The 23,168-nt window shown below is 31.0% G+C and overlaps 1 protein-coding gene across 1 annotated transcript; it reads right to left on the reverse strand.

Annotated features, from left to right (window-relative positions):
• On the reverse strand, positions 1 to 13,072 carry LOC110704325 (ent-copalyl diphosphate synthase, chloroplastic-like). The gene is made up of 15 exons (XM_021882113.1): positions 12,651 to 13,072; positions 12,163 to 12,255; positions 11,102 to 11,190; positions 8,159 to 8,456; positions 7,225 to 7,408; positions 6,609 to 6,823; positions 6,172 to 6,292; positions 5,141 to 5,253; positions 4,518 to 4,744; positions 4,017 to 4,132; positions 3,298 to 3,396; positions 2,837 to 3,094; positions 1,734 to 1,866; positions 887 to 1,102; positions 1 to 406 (listed from the first exon to the last, which is right to left on the reverse strand). Exons 1-15 carry the CDS (start codon positions 12,745 to 12,747, stop codon positions 155 to 157), a joined length of 2,511 nt encoding a protein of 836 aa, XP_021737805.1. The 5' UTR covers positions 12,748 to 13,072; the 3' UTR covers positions 1 to 154.
• Positions 13,073 to 23,168: the final 10,096 nt, after the last annotated feature.

Genomic DNA, 23,168 nt, shown 5'->3' on the forward strand with positions numbered 1-23,168 from the left:
ATTAACTTGTATAAAACTTGGCCGCTTGCAATAGTTAACTTAATTAAACCATATTCAATCACCTAATAATTATCCCTTTTCTTCTTTTTGTGTATGATATGACTAATAAAGTAACTATAAATGTTTATAGTAATTACACCAATGATAGAAAAAATTAATCAACTTTCTCAAATAGAACTTTGTTAATGTGAAAATTGATCTCTTGCGGAGTGCAATGAGCAGCATAAAAGAAACTCTTCACTTGAGTTAGGCAGGCTTGCTTTAGACTTGGATTTGCACCATTAATGGACCTTGATAGAATTATTTTCATCAATATTTGAAGGTCTTCCTCTACTTCCCCAATCTTCATGTAGTTGTAACTTGTTCCATTTGTTGTTGCACCACCATTCGTTGCACCTCGCTCCTGCTAAGAGAGAGATGTTTTTTTCTTAGAAAAATCACATGTTATACTAGTATAATATTAGATTATGTCCACAATTAATAGTCACGTTGATAATTATTATATTAAGTAGATGTTATGGAAATTTACACAAAGTATCATATTTGTGTGTATGAAAATATGAATTCAATCAAACTCAAAACATAGAAACTCAATTCATATAGTGTCATGCTTAATTGCCATTGATGCCAACGATTAATACCTCCATACATTACCTAATAAGTTTCAATATCGAGTGAAAATTTTTACTAGCATTTTTAATTAGAAGGAAAAGTACACAAGAAGTTAGGACATTCTTCTCGAATAAAACCTAACTAATTAGAATAAATAAAATACAAATTACATGATGTTAATACAATAATTATTCCATGTACAAACAAACAAGCAAGCAAATAAATTGTAAAAAGAAAAATAAATCATATATAATAATAGAAAAAGCTCATATACCTTATTAGTAATATTGTTTTGGTGACTTCGAAGATGGCCAAAGTGATGGCATAAATGATTTGTAATGCTTAGGAGAGAAAGAATATGTGGATCAGAAGCCATATTGTTGTGAGAGATCCAACGGCCAGCACTAAGTTCTATTGTTTTAACCATTAGTTCTGCCTCTCCTTTATACCTATCGCCTTCCTCTTCCCATGTCTTTAGCCATTTCTCCCACTATATAAAAATCATAAATATTTCCATAATACATGACGTTAGAATCTACATGCAAGCACAAATATAATAAATTAATAAAACGATTTGAGGTCCCAAATTACTATAAAAGAGACTCGATTCAATTATTTCATGATTGTACGTGTGTATATCCTAAAATTGAAAGGGATGTTGATGTCTTATCAAATATCCTACTTAGTCAACCCGAATGTTCAAACGACAAATAACAAAGAGGGCCAAATAAAGTACAACAATAAATTTTATTCGAGATCCCAATTCATTATGAATGAGACTCGATTCATTCAATTTCATGATTGTATGTTTGTACAATTTGAGATTAAAAGGAATGCTGATGTCTTATCAAAAATCACGTAGCCAAACCTCACCCTCAAAGGGCAATAAAAGAAAGAGCCAAATGGAAAAAGATAAACTTGATTGATAGTATAATGTACATTCATTGGAATTTGAATTATTGGAAGGTATAATGTAAGATTTAGCTTATTGTATGTTTGCATGAATATCTGAAGTGAAAGTTCAGAACTTCAGATAGGAAAAAACATACTAAAAAAACATACAATAATAATGAGATAATATGATAATACAATAATAATAAAGTAATTATATATATACTCACAGCTTGGTAAAGTTGGTTACGTATGTCTCTTCCATGGTTCATAAGTGCATCCAATGAAAGTTGGTTAAGGTTATTCAGAAGTGGGCCCATCAAGTTTTGCCCTTTCTTGTTACCAACTTGTACCAGAATTTTCCTATTAAGAAATTAGTAGAAAAACCAATCAAACCAAGTAACCATTTTTTTTTTCCAATTTAGGCCAGGCCAATTAATTTTCATGGAGTTCATCAAAAACATACAATTTTGTCCTTTTCAATTTATGTAGATGACAAACAAGAAATTGTCGTCACACAAATTTTTAATTCAGGTGTTTTTGTAAATGCAATATCCTAAGAGAAATAGCCATTATGTGACGAGGACAAAGAAATTGAAGATTACGATTGAACAAAGGTTTGTGATGCAATTGGTCATGAATGCATAATTGTTGTTTTCACTTTTATGAGTGCTTGTAATTGGGTAAACAGTGATGGCATGTTACTATATAAGGTGGGGTAATCTTTAAGGACGATCCAAAATAAAATATGAGCAAACAAATAGGGTTAGAGAAAACATGTGCTCTATATTAATTAATGCTAATAAAATCAAAACTGACTATATGCATTTAAGCATGACAACTTATACGTCATGCAAGTCGTCATATCACGCTTAAACATGCATCTACTATTTTAAACTTTATCCGTATGGTTGGCAATAATAAACAATGATAATATTGTAAGATAAGTTTTATATCAGTGTTAATGATAATAAAAATTTCAGCCCTAAATTTTCAAAATTTTGTTTTTTTCCCCTAAAATATTATTTTTTACCTATGATAATACGATTAACAACGAAAAATATGAAAAAGATATTGAAGTGGACTTTTTACACATTTTTTTTTTCCATTTAGAACCTTTTTTTTTTTAATGAAAAATATGACTTTTTTTTATGAGACAAAAAAAAAAAAGTCAAAAGCGAAAAGAACAAGAAGAAAAAAAAAAAGGAAATAAACGTATAATCAAAATTATCGTCACATATTATTGCCTGCCAAAACGATATAATTGTCATTTTTTCTTTTGTGAATTATGGCAATATATATAGAATGAGGAATCTTTTAATACAATATTTACCTTCCATTATACCTTACATAACCTTGACTAATGTAAGAGTGTTGAAACTCATTGACAAAGTCTCTTCTTTCCTCAGCTGAAGCCTTCTCCTTGGACAACTCAAAGTCAATGGCTTCGATCAAGGCTGCAGTCTTAGCCCATGCAAGTCGATCTTTTGACTTTTCAGGCTCAAACATGGTAGCTGCTGTTAAGTAATAGGCCATTAATAGACTTCTTTGGCTCACACCAGATTCTCTCAAATTATATTCTGAATGCCACCTACATAGAATAATCAAATTAAATAACGCCCGTAATACATAATTTATTACATACTCCTTTCACCTCTAAAAGTCTTTCATGCATGTTTTCATTGACTTTTTAGTGAGACAAATAATCACCGTCTAAACAATAAGAACTTCTAAAGATGGAGGGAGTATAACAAATTTTAAAGGTGTTAAATTATTTACGAAGTAAAAAATAACCTCATGAGGTTGTTCCATTCTAGCCTATGCAATGATTGGGTGTTGTTGAAGTCTGATTTTGCAAGCTCAAGGTATGCATTGTTGCTCACATTAGGCATCCTGAAAATCAACAAAATAGATTATAGATACAAGCAATAACAATAAGTCCAAATAAAGTGGGATGGAAATTAGACAAGATTTGTATGGCAGACCATTTGTGGCTGAGTCAAACAACAATAAGCCAAAGGTAGTCTATGATTCAAGCAAAAAGTACATATGCATGTCGTCTTCATTCTTGGAAAAGAACGTATTCATCTAGAATTAATAATCGCATTTACTAGGTACTTGGCTATGAAAATGTTGGAAAAGATATTTTGCTCCCTAAATTAGGAATTATTTTGGCTAGAGGATAAGAAGAGCAACATATATTCTTTCCCTATATACAAAGGTATGGAAACAGTGTACGAGTAACTATTAATTCTAGACGGAGGAAGTAATTTGTGTCGTATTAGCTATCTATCTCTGTATATGGTGTTATTTTATTTACTTTCTTTTACTTTTTGCAATATTAAAGTATACATGGTTGTTGATTGAATGTGCTCATTCATGCCTACATGTCAACAATGTTTTGAAAGTCATGGTCTCATTTGACAAGAATAATGTACTTGTATATATGCTTTAATATTTCTTGTTTGGTAAAAGAAAGAAATTATATATGGATAAGTTTTATGCTAAATTACCTGTAAAGAGTCTTTCCTATCCAAACATCTTTTTCTCCTCCATACTGTTCGATATAGAACCTTGTCTCAACGCGAGGTAGACTTGCGTACCATGGAATATCTAATGCATATGTCACCTACACAACATATGTAAAAAAGTCAATAATGTTTCTTAAATAAAAGATGGTTTATACTATTGTAACCTGTTTTTGTATAAGAATTATGATCTAAAATTTAAACACTGATCGAAAGTGTTAACCAATTAGGTATGTCATATTCATGAGATTCGTGAAATATCCTAGGGCATTCCTAACTCAACTTATTACTCGACCGGATGTACAAGTTGGGGCGGGGGGATAAAAAGATCCCTTTTTTATTTAGACTCATTTGGTAAAATTCGAACCCTAAACTTTTATTATCTAAAGTAAGATTCTTACCAAGTGAATCAAGCTTTTTATTGGTATAGAAGGGGTTAACTTAATTTCGCCGTATCTAATATAAGTTGTAAAAATATATACGTACCTCGCCAGGTAGATCCTTGGTTATAGTCCACTTATCCAAGAGTTGATTAGAAACTCGTTTTTCTTTCAAGTATTTGGAGGAGAATAACTTAGCTTCCTCAAGTATGTTTTCACCAGGAAATTGTAATTGAGAAGCCCTAAGAAGGTTGAACATCCCTGTCACTGCTTGAGTTGACTGTCCAACAAAACAGAAGAACTCCCCATCTTTCTCAAAGTTCTTGAATACATCTGCTTTCATAAACACAAACAGGAAATAAAAAGTATTGTTTAAAATTATTGATTGCGTATTGATAGAGTATAGAATTAAAACCAGTCGTGTGACTTTAAACATTAGTTTAGACTTTTGGTTGTGTTGATCCTTTCTCATTGTCATGGTATCGAATTACAACCAAAGATCACTTATGTGAGAAGACGTGATAGAGTATAAAACTAATCATTAGCTTACATTATTGGTTAAATTAATATTTTGATACGTACATTTTTCCCTGTACATTAGCCTAATGGCGCTAATTATTGTATCAAATAGTGCAAAAATAATAATACCAGTATAAGCCTAACAATTAGTACTGTTTAGTTAGTCTATGAGTAAACGATCAGGTTTAATGTAATTAATCCATTTAATACCTGCAGAAACTTGATATCCATGTAACCTTAGAAGCCTAAATCCCATAGCTGAATCATCAATGTCTTGGACGTTTGAATTTCTAGCCCAGCATATTCCATGCTCTGTCCAATACCTGAAATTTTGTTTGTTTTATTATTGGTACATAGAGTAACATTGTTTGAAAACCATATTATCTACTAGTAATATGTGTAAAAAACATACGTGTAATTATTGTGGGGTAAGATGGGTAAGATGAAAGTATAAATAATTTGTTTTGGTATGTAAAATCTGATCAGAATTTCTCTCAAAGTCACAAGTCAACGGCTCTAGGTTAGTAATAGAACGGATATGGCTCCTAATATATAATAAAACAAAATAGGTACAATATAAAAGAATGGACAAAAATATAAACAAGCGTTAAATATGAGCTAGGAATCAACAAGCTTATTATTCTAGGATACTATCGTCCAAAAAAATTACCAATTTGAGTAATATAACTTCGTACATGCTAAAGGGTTACAGTAGATTTCTAAATTCTGAAGATCATCCAAGCAAAATAATTGCTATTGAAAAAGATGGAAAATATGATTGAAATTTTAGAGAAAAAAAATGGAAAATCATTGCATTCTCATCAATGAAAAAATGATGAGAATGCATGGGATAGAAAATGAAGGAACAAAGAGGATGAAGGAAGGCTTAAAATTAATTAAAAGGGTTTAAAATTCCAAAATCAGATATGCCATTTGTAATTGTTGGATTCCTCTTACCCCTTTGTATCAATCATTTTTAGAAAGGCTTTTTTTTTTTTTTTTTTATAGTTGAATTGCACTTTATCTCAAACTCTTACTATATTTAATCATAATTTTGAGTGGAGATACCTTGTTAAATTCCGTACAATGAAAAAGTGTCAGATACTGATGGTAGTACTAGAGTGTAAATTTGGTTACGTAGTCTAGGCTACATAAAACAAAACATAATATATAGATATGATAATTATATTAAAAAAAAAAATGGAGATAAAAGAAATATGTAATATACAAGGAAAACAAACCTGTTAACATAGCTCATGCATTCGTCAATCTCATGTTGAAAATACCGAGAAATTCCAAGCCGCTGCAATCGATCAACAACCCAAATATGCTCGAACAAGTCTATTGGATACACGTTAGGAACTGTGGAAAACAAACCTACTTCAGCCAAGGTAAACAATAAATACTACTTCGTATGTTGAGTTTAATGCACTAATTATATATCATATACTGATGTCCAAAATTAATTGTCATCTTGATTGATAATAACTATATATGATCGATAGTATTACTTGTAACAATATATGTGTACAATATATGTGTAACAAATAAATTCAGATAAAAGTACTAGTTGTACTCTACCTAATAGTCAATCTAATCTATATATACTATTATTGAGTCAAAAGATGACAAGATGACTTTAATTAAGCATCATTGTATTGATCGATTAGGTAATTACCTCCCCCGTTAAAGCGACGAACAATGTTGTTTAAGTAGGTGAAGCAATTGAGATCCCTGGTTTGCATGAGAGCATAGGCAGTTGAGGAAGGGGAGAACAAGAAGGAACCATCTTTGCTTTGCAATTTAAGAAGTTTATCCCAATCTAGCCCTGCCATTCCTTCCAAGCTATGGAGCAAAGTGGTAGGCATTCCGTGCATGATTTCTTTGGGTATCCTACCAAAGATTTTACACAATTATTGCAAACATGTGAGGACATGACACCACATGCATTGGGGCCTTAAACTTTACTACTGTGTTATATAAATGAAATAAAGAGTTTTCTTATTGCCAAAAGCTAAAGCTTACCTTTTCCTTCATTCATTCATATAATCATATACAAGTATCTTACTAAGCTAATTGTAGTTCATTTGGGGTTTAGAGTAATTAATTACAATCTGCCGATAAGTTCTAGCTCATTTTAAAGATGGGTAAAATCATTCAACCTAACATGTATTGTTATATTTGTAAAATCTCGATCATCATAATGCTCAATTTTGTGATTAGTAAGTTTTGTCCATCTCCAAAATTGAAATATGAACTCGACCAGTTTTTCAAACTATATTAATTGCAAGTACCTTGTGAGCTTCAAGTTTCTTTTGGCATAAATTTCTTGCATTGCAGGAGTGTCTTGAGCCACTTCAATTCCATAGTTTTGAGCTACCTCAATTAGGGATGGAAATGCAACTTCGAATCCAATTGGCATGTGCTCAAAACTTTCATCTTGTAGCTTGCTAATATTTTCCTTCAGAAATGTAATGCCTAATTCAAGGAAAAATTATAAATACAACCATTATTTATTTGGTAAATGACATATATAACCCGAATAGATAAAGTTTTAGAAGCCATTTATTACTCCCCAATAAAATTTTGTCATACATTCCGCATTTAATTACTTAAGAAAGTGTATTTATAATTTAAATTCATAATTATCACCTAAAATTGAATATATCAAAATTGGTCTTTTTAAGCTAATAATTACTTTTGTTACCTTTCAAAAAATATAACATATATATAAATATATATTTAAATTAAAACACTTTTGCTTGTCGGATAAAAAGTTTTTACCTATTAGCATGTAAGACAACATACATGTACAACTCTAGTTACTATAAAAGGGTTTTCATTCATATTAAAGTTGAAAGTTTTGCACGACAAATATGATGGAGTTCGACACCTAAGCTAGAATCTACTACGGAATTCAAGTATTGCAATGTACTTTTTCTTTTGTAAGCAATCAAAGTACTCCCATTTAACCGATTATAATTGTCTCTAATATTCCTTTTTTCCTAATCAGCAACAAAAGATATTCAAATCATTATAATCAAACTTATAATTTATGTAGTGTTATTGAGATAATCATGTAATGTCACTAATGTTAAAATTTCAACAATTACTCCTTACATGCTTTAGCGATAACTTTTTACGTCCAGCTTGAACTGTTATAAATTCGCCCCACCTAAAACATGCCCATAGAATGAACGATAATGATGATGAAAATAAAATTAATACCTTTTTGGCACTTCTCAGGATGAACTTCCCAAGATTTAAGTGCAATTAAGCAAGCTAATGTGTTGATTATCCTATCATGAGCTGAAAATAAGGTCTCATCACCCCATGAACCATCCGAGAGCTGATTATCGATGATCCATTGAAGGCTCGAAGGAAATTGAGGACTTCCATGGCTGTTTTTGACAAGGGCTACCCAAGCTGTGTCGTACGGGGATATGCTTATTTCTCCATCGTTCATAGACTTCAATATTTCCCTAATTCTTTCCACATTTTCCTTAATTTCACTTGATGTGAGTACCTAATGTTTACACAAAAAACCAAGTTCTTATTCTATGAATAAAACGTAATTTCAATTGAGACGTATTAATTATTGTTTAAAATCTCGAGTGACAAATGAAAAGAATGTCTATGAATGTACAAAAATAGCTATGTGTATGCATGTTGTTTGAATACTCTGATTAAGCATATAAAGTTAATTAGGTAGTATTTAAGTTACGCAAGCTATATTGTTTACAAATGCACATATATTTAGAGAGACACAAAGACAAACAGTACTAAAGTATGCAAGTTATCTATATAAATAAGTAAATTATCTCAATATCTTTGGTTGTGTTGGCGACAAATGAAATTTGACATCATCTTATCTCTCCCTTTTCATAGGCAACAAAAAACATTTAAGGTAGCATGTAATAGTCTAATTAGCTTAATTTGTTGTATTCTTTTGTTTTATTGCTAGTGTTTTTCTATTATAAAAATTAAATAACTAATGTACACCTTATATTATAATTTTCGACTTCAATCTATACCGATAATTCTTCCAAGTTAATATATATATATATATATATATATATATATATATATATATATATATATATATATATATATATATATATTTCTATTTTTATGGCCTTTTTGCAAGTTAATTATGGTGCATTTTTTCTTTAGAATTTTAGTACATAATCTACCAACTTTTTAAGGAGCAATCTACCACAGGACAAATTACATCAGTTAAGCATAGAATATATTTAATGTAATTAATTGAGTGTGACCAAAATACTACGTATTTCCCTTCTCAATGGATATTTCTAAGCGTGCATGTAGTAAATTACTAATCAAATAACTACCTTTTTTTTTTTTTTTTTCTTTTTTTTTTTTTTTGGGGGGGGGGGGGGCTTAGAAAATTTGTTTGGCTAACAATTTCTAACGAGCTAAATGATGCTTCCAAAAAAAAGAGTTATATAGGGAACGTTATTTATTTTAACATTTTTGGTATTAGATATGTGTGGAATTGAACAATTAATTAATTAATGATTAAATTGAATCTTTTGTATTGATCTAACTTAATCAGCTATAACCATAATATAGAGGGCTGCATTTCGAATCCGTTTTGATATTAATTGTTTTGAAAATTTATAACTGGTTCGATATATACTAAAACTTTTGAATACATAAAAATGACTACATAAAGTTGGTTCGTCAAAGATTTAAAAGTTTGACTATAAGAGTCAAAATTGGACTATCAAATTAAAACGGAAGGAGTAGTTAGAAATAATAGCTTGGGAACGTTATTATAATTTGAGTGACAAATGACACATGTGTCAAAATACTCAAACTATCCATAAAATAGAAACATTCAATGACATTGAAATTTAAATATTCAAGTAAACTTTTATAAATGTTTTCCGAACACCATAAAAATTAATTCCAAAAAATTGAACTTCATTGATTTTAGCAAAATTCTTCGTACTTAATTTGGTGCATAGAGTTTTTTTAAAGACAAACAAACAAATATTATTTGATGCTTAAATGCGTAAACCTAGCTTTTATTTAATTTTCTTTTAAAGAGATTTTGCTATCAAAGCATTCCAACTCAAATTATTATCCGAGGAAGTGATTCATAATTATTGGTATTTAACCAACAATAAATATACATACATCTCATTGAAAGTCCCAATAATTTTAGCATAGATGTAGAGAAAGGCAATGCAAAATTGTTGGACATATCCCAAAAACAAAAATTTATAGAAATTCTTTCGATTGAGTTTTCAATCGACAATGATATTGAGTAGACGGATTTATCCAAAAGAGGATTTTAGAATTTATTTCGATTGTGGTTTTCCTTTAAAGAAAGACGCAAAAAGACAATGATGCTAAGTTAGTGGATTTATCCAAAAAGGGGTTTTTTAGAATCACTTTAGATTATGATTTTAAAATTTTATAAAGATCAAATGTTTTTGTTTTTCTTAACAAAAAAATGACATAAAAAATAAGTATAAAATTAAAATTCTAAAAAGAAAAAATGTAATTTTTTTTTTCTTTGTTCGTCCAAAATATTGATGTAGACACTTGTACATCATCTTTTGGAACTCTCTATGATAATAAATCACCTTTTTAAGTTACATTCTCCATAATTGTTGTTTTTATACGTTGATATCCTTTATTATTTAAAGGATTTTTTTTATAACTTTCAAATTGTTTTATGAGTCACTTTAATACAATTTTTCATATTCGTACAATGCATCCATGCAAGGAAACCAAATTATGAATTTGAACAACGGATATCTTGTTTTTTTTTTTTTTTTGGGAGGAACAACTGATATTTATTTGTTGAACTTAATTTTACCAAATGAGGAATGCATATATGGAAAAAAAAATGAAATGTTGCAAGTATAGATAATATCCTATAATATAGAAAAAATAATAAACTTTTGACTTTTTTTCGTGTTCATTGCATTGCACACGTTTTGTATATAATATTTTTTTTTTTCTTTTTAAAAATATAGAGTACATTCTCGAAATATAGTATCATCTATTTTCACTCCATGACAGTTAATATTCCCTCGTAATTCAAAGGGTATATGATTATTGACTCAAATGGGATATCGAAGTCGTGATGGACTAATCATATGAAATGAGAATAAACACACGTCAAAATAGTTGTACCTCGATAGCTAGCCCTTCAACGTCATCCTCCACAATCTCAAGTTCCCTCTGTATCAAAGGAAGTTCATCTTGAAGAAGTTCTCGATAATCTGTTGACAACTCAACCATTATTAAAAAAAAGATATGTCCTTATTTATAATCCTTAAAACTTTATAAAAACAAAAATAAACATGAGAATCCCACACATTATAAAGTTATGTCTCTTTTTTATGAATAAAATAGCTTCTCTATATCTTGTCTCCTTCACTAAAAAGAGTCAAAACTACATAAATCAGTAATACTATTTAACTTTTCTAGCAATTTCTTCCTCGAAGAGTTTTTTTCATAATTAATTAAAAATATTAGTGAAATAGATGTGGTTTAATTAATCAATCCATCCGAAGTTTAAAGACATCCACGGGTGCAAAATTTAATTTGTTGGTGGATACTTCTAATCTTGTCATTCATGCATGGCTAAATTCATCTAATTAATACAAAAGTTCATTTATAATTTAAAATTAATGACATTAAAAAAAAATGTGGAAGCATCCGGATATGGGATGTGTAAACTTAGCATACATAAATATATCATTAGTATCTTGAACAAAAAAGATGTTAACAATATACGGAGTACAAATTTATTGAAAAATTAAATAATTGATGTGCAACCAAATAACCGCTAAATTTGATTGGTGTATATGTATATATATATATATATATATATATATATATATATATATATATATATATATATAAATTAATAATAGCTTCTGAAACACATTCATAGGTAAATAAAATGTTTTCAAAAAGTGGATTTTCTCCCATTAATTAGTAGTAGATTGGGTAAGCGGTGAATTAAGAAAAATGTATCTGCAGAAACTCGATAAGGTATCATTGTCCATTATAACTCTCTTTATATTTTCAGAATTAAAAATCTCTATCGATTCGATAAAAATCAAAACATAAAAACAACAGGCGAAAAACAAAAGAAAAAATGTAACCGCAGAAACCCCCGCTTATGGTCCCTTCATTGAAAAAAAATGCAAACACCCCCCCAAAAAAATAAAAATGATCTTGTGTACCTTTGGTGGTAGGCTTGGAGATTGCATTACATCTCAGATTGAGTGCCCAACCAAGTTGGTGATTGTTGTTTCTTTTCTTGAGTGACCAAACACCTGCATATAAAACAAACCAAATTCAAATGGATCAAATATCGATAATTATTTAACTTATCAACGACTAAACTCGTACATATACATGTTATTATCATATACTAGTATATGCATGCGAATATATATACAACAACAACAATACCAATGGTGATGATCAAACCAATACTTAAAGTTTTGGTAAGGACAAACTTTGAGAAGTTCGAAATAACAATAAGAGATCTCGAGTTTCTCCTAAAACTCCGGAGATACAGATGCTTTATCCATCTGAACTATATATCTTTCACTAAATTGATTAAATGGCATTACAGACTAGTATGTATATGTTGATCATTTACGAAGTAACAAATTATTTTTATCGAGAAGAAAAAAAGAAAACACACATATATATGATGACTTACTAGGGAGTTGCGGTACAGTTGATGGAGTGGTGGGAGAAAGGCAGAGAAGAGAAGGAGAAGGGGTAGAGTAAGAGTGACAATAATGAGAAGAAAACATAATATTTTTAAGTGTTTTTGCAAGTTAGAGAGAGAAAGAGTAAGAGTTAGAGAGAGAGTGAAGGAGAAAAGAGACAGAAAATTGAGAACTTCCCAAGAGATTCCAAGAGAGTATTACAAAGACGCATGGGATCAGCCAAATATATAGAAGTGAGGGCTGTCTTTGTCTTTCAATTCTCTACTAAACCAAACATTCTACACCCAAACTACCTTTTATTTTTTTCAAAAAATGTTATTATTTTTTCTCTAGTTTTTATTTAAATATCTTTATTATTTTTATGTTTATCTTTCACAATTATAAAGATATGTTCCCATGTAATTGAGATTATTTTTACCTAAATTACCAATTAAAAGTGTGAATGGGATCCTATCCATATCTCATTGGGTGTGATACCTGTATCAGAAATATTGGTAAATTTATTACTATTGGACTCTTTTTGATTTTATGTGATCCTTACATTATTGGATGACACCTAGTTTAGAAACAAAGGTAAATTCATTATGAATAGTCATTGTTTGGTTTTGATCTATTCGTATATTATTGGGGGTGAAACATGGTTTAATATCATTGGTCAGTTATTATTTCAAAACTCTATGCTTTAATTAAAATCCATATATTATTGGGGGTGACACCTGTTTTAAAAACATTGGTCATTGATTAATTATGACTAGACTTTATTTGAATTGAATCCACTCTGATACTCTGTATTATTGGGGAGTAACACTTGGTCTAAAAACATTAGTCATATACATTTCAAATGAATCCGTCTTTTCTATTAATTATCGAGACTAGACTGTATACGGTTTAATTAGAATTCATATAATATATATTAGGGATAACACCTGATATATAAAAACATTGGTCATCATTTATTATGATTGGGCTTTATTTGGCTTAATTAGATCTACTCCATATATTATTGGGTTCGTGTGAAATTAGTTCAAAAACACCAGTCATTCATTATGATTAGGCTCATTTTAGTTTAGCTTATTTTGTTTAAAATAATTTTATTCGAGCTAATTTATACTTATTTTATGTATGAGCTTATTTCTTTTAATATATCTTATTTTGTCTGAAATTATCTTATGCTACTTTTCGTTTCTTAAAAATCTCAACATTTTGTACGTTCCTAAAAGTTCTTAAAATTTTCACTTGATTCTAATTTGGCAAATTCCTTTTACTACTTTACCCTTCTTACCCCAAATTATTTACACCTTATCACCACTAACCTTCTTTTTTATTCACTTTTTTCTTAAACATTTCCACCGTACATACCTTTTTTACACACTCTTATTATGATTCGCCTTTGTCTTAAACTCACTCAAATCATCACATCGATCAACACTCTCTAAATAGATATAGTAATTTGTTTGCAAATAAGATATAGATGTTAAGAACGTCCAGAAATTGAGGTAGTACATGTGATTTTGTTTGAAATAAGCTATTTTGTCTGAACATTTTTTGTCAATAATAAATTAAAAAAAAAAATAGATGAATTGATTAAAAATAGATGAATTGATTATCCATAATCTTACTAATACATCAATAGGATAGCTAATATTTTAGTCCGGTATGATTGGTTGATGGTTTTGTGAATTGCTAAACAACTCCCTTCTTTTTCCTTAATTACTTTGTCAACAACTTTAATTAAGGGCACATTCTTTTCATTCACTCGATTTCATTTATCATAAATTGTCATAGTTTTTTGAAGCATAAGGTCATGTGTTTTCTAGTGGGAAATCCCCACCCCAAAGTACGTGCCACTAGTGAGGTTTGATCTCACAATTTTATTGTTGTGACACTCAACGAACCAAGGTTTATTGCTTGGTCTCACCTTGTTCTTACTAAGTTTTTATAGATAGTAGACTAAAACAAAGCATGTAAGACCATCCCTAGTGGTGAGACTCAACTTTTATTGAAATACAAAGTGAGTTGTTTTTCACACTCGGCCAATGGTGATACGTAACCCACTTCTCAATTTAGGAAATCTTGTAATATATAATTTCCCAATGATGAGACTCTATTAAGTATACATAAAAATGTCACTTTTCATTATGGTAAACCATATCAATTTTTATTATTTTTATTATTTTTTTTTATTTTTTTATTTTTAGGAGAGATTGTTGTAACTAGAAATTAAATTTTTTTAAAAAAAAATTACTATGAAATTGATAAAGGGTCCATATTTTGTCAATTGAGACTTAAAGTTGAGTATCTAAACTTAGCACCTTTCTTTATGGGTATCTAAGTTTAGGTACCAACTTATTGGTATCCTTTACAAAAAAAATAATCTCTCTCTCTTTCTTAAAAAAACTTCAACGAGTCTCACCATGATACATTTTTGAGATAAAGTAAAAGACTCAATCAATCAATCAAAGCCTAAATCCCATAAGTGAGGTTAGCTACATGAACCAAAATGATTATTCCGTATAGTCATTCATAAAAATCTTTCTCCTCCATACCCTTAGGATCAAATACCTCATTCTCATGTAAATCCACTTGCTTCATATTACTCCTAATTCTTTCCAATTTTCGGTCTTCCTCTACCTCATTTAAGCTCTCCATGATCCCACCCTTCCACTCTTCGTACCGGTGCACCCTGGGGTCTCCTTATTACATGCCGAACTAACACAGGAGATTTTCCCTTAGTTTGTCTGCAATGCCTACAACACCCATTGTAGACAAATTAAGGAAAAATTGTATGCGTTGGTTCGGACATGTGAGTAAAAGATTTAATCTACATATATATATAAATATATATATATATATATATATATATATATATATATATATACATATAAAGGTAAACAAAAAATAGGATATATAGATTTCTCCAAGGCTATAACCTACACTTCTTATATACTCCATCCCTTCATCTTTATCATACATATAGTATTAGTTTAGGACTCGTGCCACGCACGGTTAGTTCAAACCATAATAACTTATTAATTTACCTAAGGTAGTTGTCTAATAAAGTATATATTGTATAATTGTTAATTAAGAGGTTTATCAAAAAAATATGATAAATAAGATTTTCTTTTCTTTTCTTTTCTTTTAAATAATTAAATTTTGATATTAATAGTTAATTATATTATATTAGCAGTAGTTGATGGGATTATAAACTCAATTTTGATGCTTGTAAGCTCTTTAATGGTACCAATCTAACAATACCCACTTATTTGGTTTGTAAATTATAAATACTTCTGTAGAGTTTTATAGAAAAAATAACACTATTTTGCATAACATGCTATTATTCTCGATAATTACTTTAAACAACGAATGTTTATCTCTTAATAATATTTCAAATTATATAAGATATATTTATTGGACAATTTGCAATAACTACACAAATTTTGTAGCTATTACAATATTTAAATCACAAATTTTTTTTAAATGATAATTTTTTTATTTTATTAATGTAAATGAAACTTATTCAATATTTATTCCAAAAAAAAAAAAATTTCTCAATATTCTTTTCATAGGCTGGTAAATCAAAATTGTCCAAATCATATCACAATTTGGTAAATACTCTGAATATAATGTGAATCTTGTGTAATAATCTTCATATAGTAACTGACATTTAAAAAAATATATATATAAAAAAAGAAGTAAGAGTGAATTTGGAGGGAAAACACAACACCAGGAAGTGACATGTGTCATTCCTGGTGTCTGTTTTAGTATTAAGTTATTGATTGATTGATACTTCCTCTGTTCCCCTAATATTGCAACACAAGGGGGGAAGACACGTAATTTAAGATGAGGAGAGAGATAGGGAAATAAAGATATGAACCCATGTGATGAGGAGAGAGATAGAGAGAAAGTATGTGCATATATGGTACTGTTGCAATATTTGTAAAACTTTTAAAAATGGTACTTGTTGCAATATTAAGGAAACGGAGGAAGTATATGTGTTTTTCATCTTCCGTTTTTTTTTTTTTTTTTTTTTATCTATTTTTTTTTGCATCCTTAAAAATTAATATGTAGGTTTATTTCTCGGTCATTTACTTTTTTCGTCAACTTTATCACCTAATCAAATACTTCTTTTGTCTTTATAACTTGCAACACTTTAACTTTAAAATTGTAAAATATATGTTAATTTAATTACCTAAAATGATTTATAAAAAGAAAAAGGTAGTCATGTGTGACCTTGTTAGGTTCGTCTTTATTTATATTTTATTCTCTCTTCACTAGTCCTTTTCGTTCTATTTACTTGCATTTTGCAAGATCTCCAATACACATGTTTGACATATCTTTATTTGCATACTATTGTAGTTTATGAAAATTTGATACTGAGTATTTGGATACCACACATTGAAATGATACCGATAAGATCTCACGTGATAATTTTTGTTTGATATATATGCAGTATTAAACGCTTGAAGTTTTATAAGTTTGACTTCATGGATAATATGTGAGTGAGTACTCCTGCATGTTTTTAACTGTTTAAATTTGATTTTTTCACTATTTATGTACACCACTTTAACCAATGTTTTTACTTTATACTTCGTACATAAGATCAAACATAATTAAGTGATTTCTTGTTAGAATCCTCTCAATGTATAGTTTCTAAATTTCATCTTATTTTGATTTATACTTATTGATAGTAAATATCGTTGGTCAAAGTTTCGCATTGGTAGATGTGTCAATCAAATATACAATTTTAATAATACAACAGGTTATACCTTACAATGTACAAAAATTTGGTATCCTATTTGTTTATTTGTACGAAATGAGTCGATTTTAATTATTTTTTTTTACTTATACAATAAGACCCATTTCACTTTCCTCTTTCAGTCCTTAAAATTTAAATTTAAAAAAATTGTCAGGATTCACCTTATAAAACTCAAATTTTGTCAAAATGTAACTAATTTTTTCTTAAAAAAAGATTGCCAAAACCAAATTTACCCTAATTAAAACAATGCATTAACAACCGGGAAGAAAACAAAATTGTACGTGTATATTAATACAAAATCAAAATGGAAAGCGAAAAAAATTTAACATTTAACTATCAAACACTTTGTGAAATGTGAAAGTCTACGTTGAAGAAGTGACTTTTTTAAAGTGGAAAAAATAAAATAAAATATTAGGTAAAGGAGGGAATAATAGTTCAGCTTTTGACTTGACCTTGATACAAATATTGTTTGAGTTAAATTATGCCACATCATTGGATTTTATCATCCACTCGTGGAGGAAGATAGTAGAGTGAAAATTATGTCCATTTTGTTTTGTTTAGGGATCTTGCATTGCTACCTTTTACGGGGTTTTGCAGACAAAGTTTCATCTTTCAATTTGTGCAATTGTAGCATTGTCAATTTTGTGCGTCTTTAAACTTTTGGGAAACACTACACGTCTAGAAGTTAAGCATCTAATCCCTTTATCTCTAATTATTTATCGTTTTTATATTTGATATCATCTCTGATAGATGGTATATATCGATCATTTTAATATTTAATTATGTGATTAATATTTAATTTTCACGTAAAATACTTTTGACCCATTATCTTATATGGTATTTAACTTCATTCAATTAAAAAATTGACAAGATAAAATCTGAGCTTGGGGGCAAATAATTGAGGACAGAGGGATTAAATACTCCGTAGTAGAGATTATTAAACACTAACGTAGTAACGTGTGTATGTGTGAATATCACTTTTTTAATTTTCTTTTAATTATGACCTTTCTTTCCCAATTCTTGTGATATTTGACTTTTCAAATTATTCATGTATAATTTTAAGCTTATTCAATAACTAATGTCTTCTATATCTTGTAATACATTGCCAATTTCCTTTTTGAACATTAAGATGTACATTTGACTATCGATATCTTTAATTATATTCACAAACATTATAAAAAGTTAATATTAATACATTAATGAGAATGTTTGGTTTTAATGCTTGACCACGAAATTAGACACTATATTATAAGAGGGAGTATAAAATTAAATGTCAACAATATTAATTTAGCTATTGTTATGTTGATCTCCGTACATAATCTATAACATCAACTTTTACAATTTCTTTTCTATTCCCTCGATTAATTTTAAGTGCTCCATTTGGGCTTAGCTTTTTGCACTGTTCACCTGGTCCACATTGACCATTTTTTAGTGATTTATACATAAGAAAAAAGAATATAGTTTTGTGGATACTTATTTAAATCGTCTCAAAGAATATTTTATTAATGCCCAATCATTGCTATAATTTATACTTATTGAAAACTAAAGATATTAATGGACAAAGTTCTGTTAATAGACCATATTAAAAAAAGTTTAAGTTGATGATTGAAGCCCAGTAATATATTATATACTCTATCACGCCCCCTCACACGAATGCATTATTGAAAAGCATTCTCTTCCTTTCTTTCTTACATGATTTCAAGAGTCAGTGTGACATAAAGGTTACAAATCTCATCCATCCCCCTTTCAAGTGGAATAATATTTTGCGCTGGGTATGAGGGGGCCCATGCTGCATCCACACTTCAAGCCCAAAAGGGCTCTCATGTGAGGGGGCGTGATAGAGTATATAAACCGACCTTGGACTTCAACCATCAGCTTAGACTTTTGGTCGAGTTGGTCCACTAACATGGTATCACATCGATCGATCTAATTTTTTTTTTCCCTTTCTTTCTCACCCTCATCATGCCTCAGGACAATGACCCCATCATCCCCAATGCAACTTATCCAACCAAACCCTTCACCGTGGTTCACTTACACAATGCCATCAAGTTCACCTTTACCAAGTACATTTCCTGGAAGACCCACCTTCAAGCCATGCTCTTAGGATATGAACACTACAAATATGTAGATGGCTAGTTCTGCTCCCCACCTACCTCTATCACCACTGCCGAAGGCACTTCCGAATCAAACCTTGCTGCCCTCCCTTGGTTCCGTCAGGACTGCCTTGTCTTAAGGGCCCTTGTTAGCACCTTGTCTCCTAATCTAGTACAACCAAAGAAGCATGGGACATCCCTGTGTCCACCTATGTCTATCCATCCCGTGGTCACTTCAAACAAATAAATTAAAGGACCACCTCGCCAAGATTCCTAAGGGAAATCTTAGCATTGCGGAGTATATGCATGCCATCATGCAAGCAGTGTATTGATCGCCTTGCCTTTTTGGGGAAACCCATGGATCCCGAGGATATTATTGATAAAGTACTTTTTCTTGCCTTGATTATGATGTTTATAAGCCTGTAACTGATGTGGTTGATGCCATGGACTCTCCCATTTCTTTAAAAGAGCTCCACCAGAAACTCATTACTAGGGAACTCATGGCTGCATTGACGGTTCCTCCTACTCTCTTCCCCGCCATGGTTCTTGCTACTCAGCAGTGTGCATCCACCAGCAATGTCAAGGCCCAACACTACACCACACATGGTCCAGCCCTACTTCCTACTCCACGCAATACCTCTACTCCTCGTCAACAACACCCATATCTTGGTAAATGTCAGTGGTGTCGCAACCAAGGTCATGCGCTTGAATAGTGTGCTATTTTCAAGGCTCTTTTTCCTAAAATTAATGTGCTAACTGTAGTACACGCCTGGGCTGTTCAACAAGGCTATAAACAGCCTCATGCTCATCTTTCCACGACCAATTTCCGGGCTTCAAACTCCTGGCTCTTAGATAGTAGAACATCCTATCATGTGACAAATGATCTATGATAGCATTGAGGAACTTGTAATTGGTGATGGTTCCACTCTTCCTATCCAGAATACTAGTTCATTCTCTATCTGTACTCCTTCTTTTTATTTTAATTTCTAAAATGTTCTACATGTGCCTTCCATCTCTAGAAACATTCTATCCATCTATTAATTCTGTCAAGATAACAAAGCATTGAATTCTTACCCTCTATTTTCCGTGTTAAGGAACTTTCGAAGGGCACCATCCTCCTCCAGGGTCCAACTAGAGCCGGAGTCTTTGAATGGAATCCAAGTCCATCTCGAGTCTTCACAAGTCTCAAATTACCTGTGCATGACTGGCATCACCGACTTGGACATCCATCTTCATCTATCCTAAGGATTTTGAATTCGTCTTTCAATTTAGCAATTTCTTATTTTCCATATCTCAATGTAATTCGTGCAATAAGAATATGTTGGAGTTTACGGTGCCCAAACACCATACGGAACTAAAACCTGCCCCTGACCACATGCGCTGCATAAACTAATACGACTAAACTAAAATGTGCATATAATTAATAAAGCAATAAACACATAAGAGAGAGAGAGAGAGAGAGAGAGAGAGAGAGAGAGAGAGAGAGAGAGAGAGAAGGAAAATACGATATACCCTTGTTGTGTGATTCCACATCGCACGAGCAAGAACCTCAAACGGAGCTAGAACCTCAAGCGTGGTCCCTCCAACGGAGTTCACCCACGTGCCCAAACTTGGTCGGTATTAATGGCTAGACTAATACGCGACACTAATACAAGAGGTTCACGTACTCCAAGGGGTTTCTCACATTTTATGTAGAAATTCCCATTTCGAGTCCAACTCTTGCAATTAATTCCCAAGGCATTCTTGGATATTTATAGGAGAAGTGACAAGATCTAGTTGTATCACCAAATCAAAAGAATTACCTAAGTCCTCTAGGTAAAGCAGATAGGGAAGTAGGGTCGAATCCACAAGAAAACAGCTATTTCTATTCCCAAATAATTAATATAATCTAAACTATCAAGTAACCAAGTTGTTTTGAGAGAATTAAACTAAGGAGAATAAATGAACTAAAGCAAAATTAAACTAAGGGGAAATCAATAAATCAAAGCCTAGGGTATAGGTTCACCAATAAATAATATTCCTAGGTAAAACACAATAATAAATCCTCAATGCATCAATTAATCAGATCATAAAGGGCTTTCGCTATGTATTACAATCACAGAATTAATGTACCGGCATTAAATCGCATCTCTCGAATCTTGACTTAACCATTTATAAATTAATCTGCCTATTGAAACTAAGCCTAAACATGTATTCTCATCTCTCGAATCAATATTGCATAACTCATACAAACCTGGTCAAATCTAATTGCATAGCATTAAATTAATCAATAGGAAATCAATCGAGCATTAACAATAAACAATAATAAATTACCCCTTCATATTATTTATGGATCCCCACAACCCTAGAAATAAAACTACTCACACATATTAAAATCTAAATTAAGCAAAGAAATAAAATAAGACATGATTAATCAAAGTAATCAAATTACTGAGAATAAAAGGGGAAGAAATCGTTACCAAAATAAATGGAAATAATGAATTGCATAAACCAAAAGAGTTGAAAGAACAAGAGTATTAATCAAAGGCTTAAAACTAAGAATCTGGAAATTAACTAGTGGATGATGCTCCCCGCAAATGTTGCTTAACAAAGTGTATTTACACTTAGGCTCCTATATCCTAAAGTAAACCAAAGTTGAAGTCGCAAAAACACTTCTCAAAAGCACGCGTCCTTCCTATCTTCCTCGCCCGGCCGGGCGCGCCTCAAGGCGAGGGTTTATCCGGTCGGGCGAGCTTCCGGGCATATGTGGACTTCGATTGAATAAGGCTATTTTCTTCGCCTAATCCGCATTTCCTCTTCGGGTCATTATGACTTGGTCCAATGCCTTGAATTCTTCTTCTTCACCGAGCCCTTAATCACCGGTTTGATTGCTCCAACTCGGTCTTGGGATTCGGAATGTGGTCATATAAATGCGATCCTACTCCAACGCTCGTAGTGGCTCAAATAAGTCCGGGAAAATGCTCCAAATCTGCAATTTCCTATAAAACAATACCAAAACTGCAAAAACACTAGAAAACGCATATTAGTAACAAAAGTGGCTCCATAGAGCCAAAAATACTCTTAAATATGACCAAGGGACGGGGGTAAAACACTATATAAAAAAGACATATCAAATTCCCCCAAGCTAAACCTTTTCTTATCCCAAAGCAAAGAGCTCATCAATGAACACATAAAACATACTTCACTCCAAAATCAACCAAAATAAAGCACAATCAATTCAAGACAAATCCAACAAATATGTGTCAAAGTCAACCAATCAAATCCATCCAACTACTCATCCACCCAAACATTCGTCAAAAAAAGCAAACCACAATTGTACATGGAATTCATGGCTTGTGCTCACACACTCTTCACTCTTTTATGTGGCGGATATAAAATGTATCCGATTGCTCTCCATCCAACCCCTTTATTGTGAACAATGCCCTCCCAAACTCACAACACTCGTGTGTTTAAGAAAACAAGCACTCAACCTAATAGTAGACTCGAAATTTGTCAAATCATTCTTTGCATTGATAAACGACTAATTTCACATCATACAACTCTATGCACAAAGGTCGGAAGGTCTTTAAATCTTGTAATGTAAGGCTAGGGTAAAAGCGTAGGAAATATTTGGGAAAATGTGAGAGTAAAAGCCATGCTTAAGGGAGCCAAATTCT

This window comes from Chenopodium quinoa, unplaced genomic scaffold (genome assembly GCF_001683475.1).
Source record: "Chenopodium quinoa cultivar QQ74 unplaced genomic scaffold, ASM168347v1, whole genome shotgun sequence".
In the NCBI taxonomy this organism is placed as follows: domain Eukaryota; kingdom Viridiplantae; phylum Streptophyta; class Magnoliopsida; order Caryophyllales; family Amaranthaceae; genus Chenopodium; species Chenopodium quinoa.

Bases quoted from the DNA above. Each gene is read 5' to 3' on its own strand.
- LOC110704325 (XM_021882113.1), bottom strand. From the start codon at position 12,747: ATGTTTTCTTCTCATTATTGTCACTCTTACTCTACCCCTTCTCCTTCT. The intron at 5,254-6,171 runs GTTTGTTTTCCT...ACAAAATTTCAG, and splicing joins TGCATGAGCTATGTTAACAG to GTATTGGACAGAGCATGGAA. The intron at 407-886 runs GTATATGAGCTT...TCTCTCTCTTAG, and splicing joins AAAACAATATTACTAATAAG to CAGGAGCGAGGTGCAACGAA.